Source organism: Gymnoscopelus microlampas (assembly GCF_963454915.1).
Source record: "Gymnoscopelus microlampas genome assembly, chromosome: 19".
Lineage (NCBI taxonomy): Eukaryota > Metazoa > Chordata > Actinopteri > Myctophiformes > Myctophidae > Gymnoscopelus > Gymnoscopelus microlampas.
Window position 1 is genome coordinate 17,641,582 of NC_139956.1, and position 3,950 is coordinate 17,645,531.

At 43.3% G+C, this 3,950-nt stretch overlaps 1 protein-coding gene across 1 annotated transcript; it reads left to right on the forward strand.

Moving 5' to 3' along the window:
• Positions 1-300: 300 nt before the first annotated feature.
• On the forward strand, positions 301-2,532 carry LOC311034396 (cullin-2-like; the record flags this gene model as incomplete). The annotated part of the gene is made up of 1 exon (XM_084042277.1): positions 301-2,532. One exon carries the CDS (start codon positions 301-303, stop codon positions 2,530-2,532), a length of 2,232 nt encoding a protein of 743 aa, XP_083898403.1.
• Positions 2,533-3,950: the final 1,418 nt, after the last annotated feature.

A 3,950-nucleotide genomic window follows, 5' to 3' on the forward strand; every position in this document is an offset into this window, starting at 1 on the left:
AGTCCAATCTCCCCCCACAACAGGGCGTGGCGTTCATGATGCTGCACTGATGCAAAAGTGACGTATATGGGTCATATGTCACACTTATGTCACAGTGTAGGCCTTTATATATAATCTTGCAACAGGGAGCTCAGTTCCGATCAGCAAGTATCTAATAGTCGCAGCTCAAAGTCTTGGAGGATAGCAGAGTGAAAAGACAATTAAGATAATTTCCCATATAGCAGTAGCCCACATAGCAGGTGTGCTCTGAAAAGATAGCAGATTTCACTTCAATTAAGTAAATTCCCGTCCAGAGTCACAATGTCCGGCTTGAAGCCCCGGGCGGTCAACTTTGAAGATTCATGGAACGGCGTTCTACTACCGACAATCAATGCGGTTCTGAAGTTGGACACATCCGTGACCAAAAGAACATGGAATGACTCCATATATGATATTTATGCTATGTGTTCTGCAACCCCCCAGCCCCTGGGTTCAAAGTTATACACAGAGACCAAGGCGCATCTTGAAGAACATGTCAAGGATTTGTTCAAGGAGGCAAAGGAGGCAAATGATATGCTAGAGATGTACCACAAACACTGGGAAAACTACAGCAAGGGCGTTAAATACTTGAACTATTTATACCACTTTCTCAACACTACGAAGGTAGCGGAGGAGAATAACAACGGCAAGGGGGAAATGAAGGATATTGGAGAGCTGGGGTTAGACATATGGAAGAGTGAGTTGATGGATCCTTTGGTCAACAAAAGCAACCTGATAGAGTGTTTGCTCAATAAAATCAAAAATGACCATTGCGGCGAGGACACCAACCAGAAAGTAATTCACAGCATCGTCAACTCCTTTGTTGATGTTGAACAACACAAGAAGTACCCGCTGAGGTATTATCAGGACGAATTCGAGAAACCATTTCTGAAAACGACAGGGATTGCGACTGGGACTTACAAACAGGAAGCCTCCAATCTACTGCAAGAGTGCAACTGTTCACAGTATATGGAAAAGATTGTACAGCGGTTGAAAGAAGAGCAGGTGCGATGTCGGAAGTACCTGCACATCAGCTCCCACGACAAAGTTATGAAAGAATGCCGGCAGAAGATGGTGACCGACCACGTAGATGTCATCCTTGGGGAATGTCAGAGCATCATCCGGCAAGAAAAGACGGATGACATTGCCAACATGTACATCCTACTGACGGCTATAAATGAAGGTGGTGGTCCACCTTCCTACCTTCCCATGGTCCAGGAGCTGCAGGCCCATATCCGAGATGAAGGCCTCCGTGCCATTAGTAACCTCTCTCAGGAAAATATGCCAACCCACTTTGTCGAGTCTGTGCTGGAGGTTTACGATAAATTTGCCCAGCTCATTAACACAATTCTGGGCGGGGATCGGCTATTCTTCGGAGCACTTGATAAGGCTTTGACGCATGTGGTCAACCACAAGGAAGACAATTCTATCTGCAAAGCTCCTGAACTACTGGCCAAGTACAGTGACATTCTGCTGAAGAAGTCTGCAAAGGGAAGGTCGGAGAGTGAGGTGGATGACAAACTGAACAGCTTAATCATAGTGTTCAAGTACATTGATGACAAGGATGTCTTTCAGAAGTTTTACACCAGAATGCTAGCAAAGCGGTTAATACATGACCACTCATTGTCGATGGACTCAGAAGAATCCATGATCAACAAACTGAAGGTAGCGTGTGGCTTTGAGTTCACTAGCAAGCTCCACAGAATGTACACAGACATGACTGTGAGCGCCGACCACAACACCAGTTTCAATGACTATATGAAAAACAAACGTGCGGCAGAACAACTGGGCATCGGCTTCCAAATCTACGTATTACAGGCCGGAGCCTGGCCCCTCACAAACGTCCCCTCCAAACTCTCCGTCCCTCAAGAACTAGAGAAGAGTGTACGGATGTTTGAGATGTTCTATAATGGGAAATTCAGTGGTAGAAAGTTGACCTATCTCTACAATTTCTGCACCGGTGACGTCAAGATGAACTACCTGTCCAAGCCCTATGTGGCCACAGTGACCACATATCAAATAGCTGTGCTGCTGGCCTTCAACAACAGCAAAACGGTCGCCTACAAGGAGCTTCTGGACAACACCGAGATGAATGAGAAGGAGCTACAGAAGACCATCACGTCCCTGTTGCAAATCAAGCTGCTCAACCATCACTCACAAAAGGAGGAAATAGAGGCAGAGTCCATGTTTTCATTGAATATGGACTTCTCCAGCAAAAGGACAAAGTTCAAGATCACGATATCAATGCAGAAGGACACGCCGCAAGAGGTGGAGCAGACGAGGAGTGCCATAGACGAGGACCGCAAAATGTATTTACAAGCTGCTATAGTGAGGATCATGAAGACCCGCAAGGTGCTGCGACACAACCCCCTCATTACAGAGGTCATCAACCAGGCCAAAGCCAGATTCAACCCCAATGTCAGCATGATCAAGAAGTGCATCGAGGTACTCATCGACAAGGAGTACCTCGAGCGCAGCCAGAACTCAGCAGATGAGTACAGCTACGTAGCGTGAAAATAAGAAGGGCCATGAGCCTCCCATCCCACCCATTAATTGACTGACTGATCGACAGGGTGGCCTGCACAAGGTAAAAAAAAGTCAAAACAACAACAAACAAACATAAAGAAGAACAGGCTCCATCATGTGTTTAGTATTGGCGCGCTGCCATCAACGGACTGACCCTGGACTTGTCTCTTTCATCTCCAGATAGCAGCAAAAGGGGGAAAAGGGTTACAGAGTCACATTTAGACAGCCCAACCATGTCAACCCACCCACACCCATTCTGATGTTATACTGTTTACAACATCACTAGTGTGTCAATGAAAAAAAAAAGTAAAATGCCTATAGTTACAGATAAATGAATTAGTCTAACTTAACCGAAAGAAGACCAAAAAAAGAATAATAGAGGAGAGTGGGATGTGACCGTGATGACATGTTGGTGGACTTGATATAAAACAATATTTTCTCATGTCTTCCTGTCTCTCCAGCTCTTTAGTAAACAGAAAAGATGGCGCAGTCGTTAGCGCTGTCCCCTCACAGCAAGAAGGTCCTGGGTTCGATTCCCGCTGGGGGCGCTGGGGGGCGTGTTCTCTCCTCAGCGTCATCAGTGCCCAGTATTTTCTGTTCAGTGAACAGAAAATACATTTTCAGTTCGGGATGGGATATCATTTTGTTTCCGAGACTCATACAAGATACAGGATAAACAGGTGGAATTGGAAGCGATGAAACAAGCAAAACAAGCAAAATTGGAACCATAAAATTTAAGCTGATAAATGGTCTTTGTGGTTCTTTCTTCTGGTTGAATAAAATTGGTATCCTGACCTGAAAATGTATTTTCTGTTTATTAAAGAGCTGGCAAGACAGGGACAAACTCTGTATTGGATAGAGCTTTAACTTTTTAATAACTTTTTTAGTATATTTTTTACGTACACACACAAAAAATACTTTCATCACTTTTAACATTGATTTCCTGCTAACTAGCAAGCCATTCCATACAGTTAATTTGCATGTACATGCAAATGAAAAAAATGTATAAACACTAACTGCAATTCTGAGTGTAACCACATGAACCCTAGCGTTCCTATTACCTCTTTATTACATCTATTACCTTTTTACTTAAAAAAAACCTGGAGACTTGCATCTGAATAAGTTAAGTAAAAATGTTAGGGAAAGGTTTTGTGCACTATGAACGTTAAGAATTATTGGTTCATATATGGATATAATGTAGATTTGGCCCAGACAGATAGACTGCATGTATTGCTGGAAGAAGTGCTCAGATCTTTTACTTAGGTAAAAGTAGCAATATCACAATGTAGAAATACTCTGTTACAAAGTCCTGTATTCAAAATTGTATTTGAGAAGAATTCAAACATAAAATATAGTTAAAGTACCAAAAGTAAAAGTACTCGAGGTGTTTTGAATAGCTGAGGGCT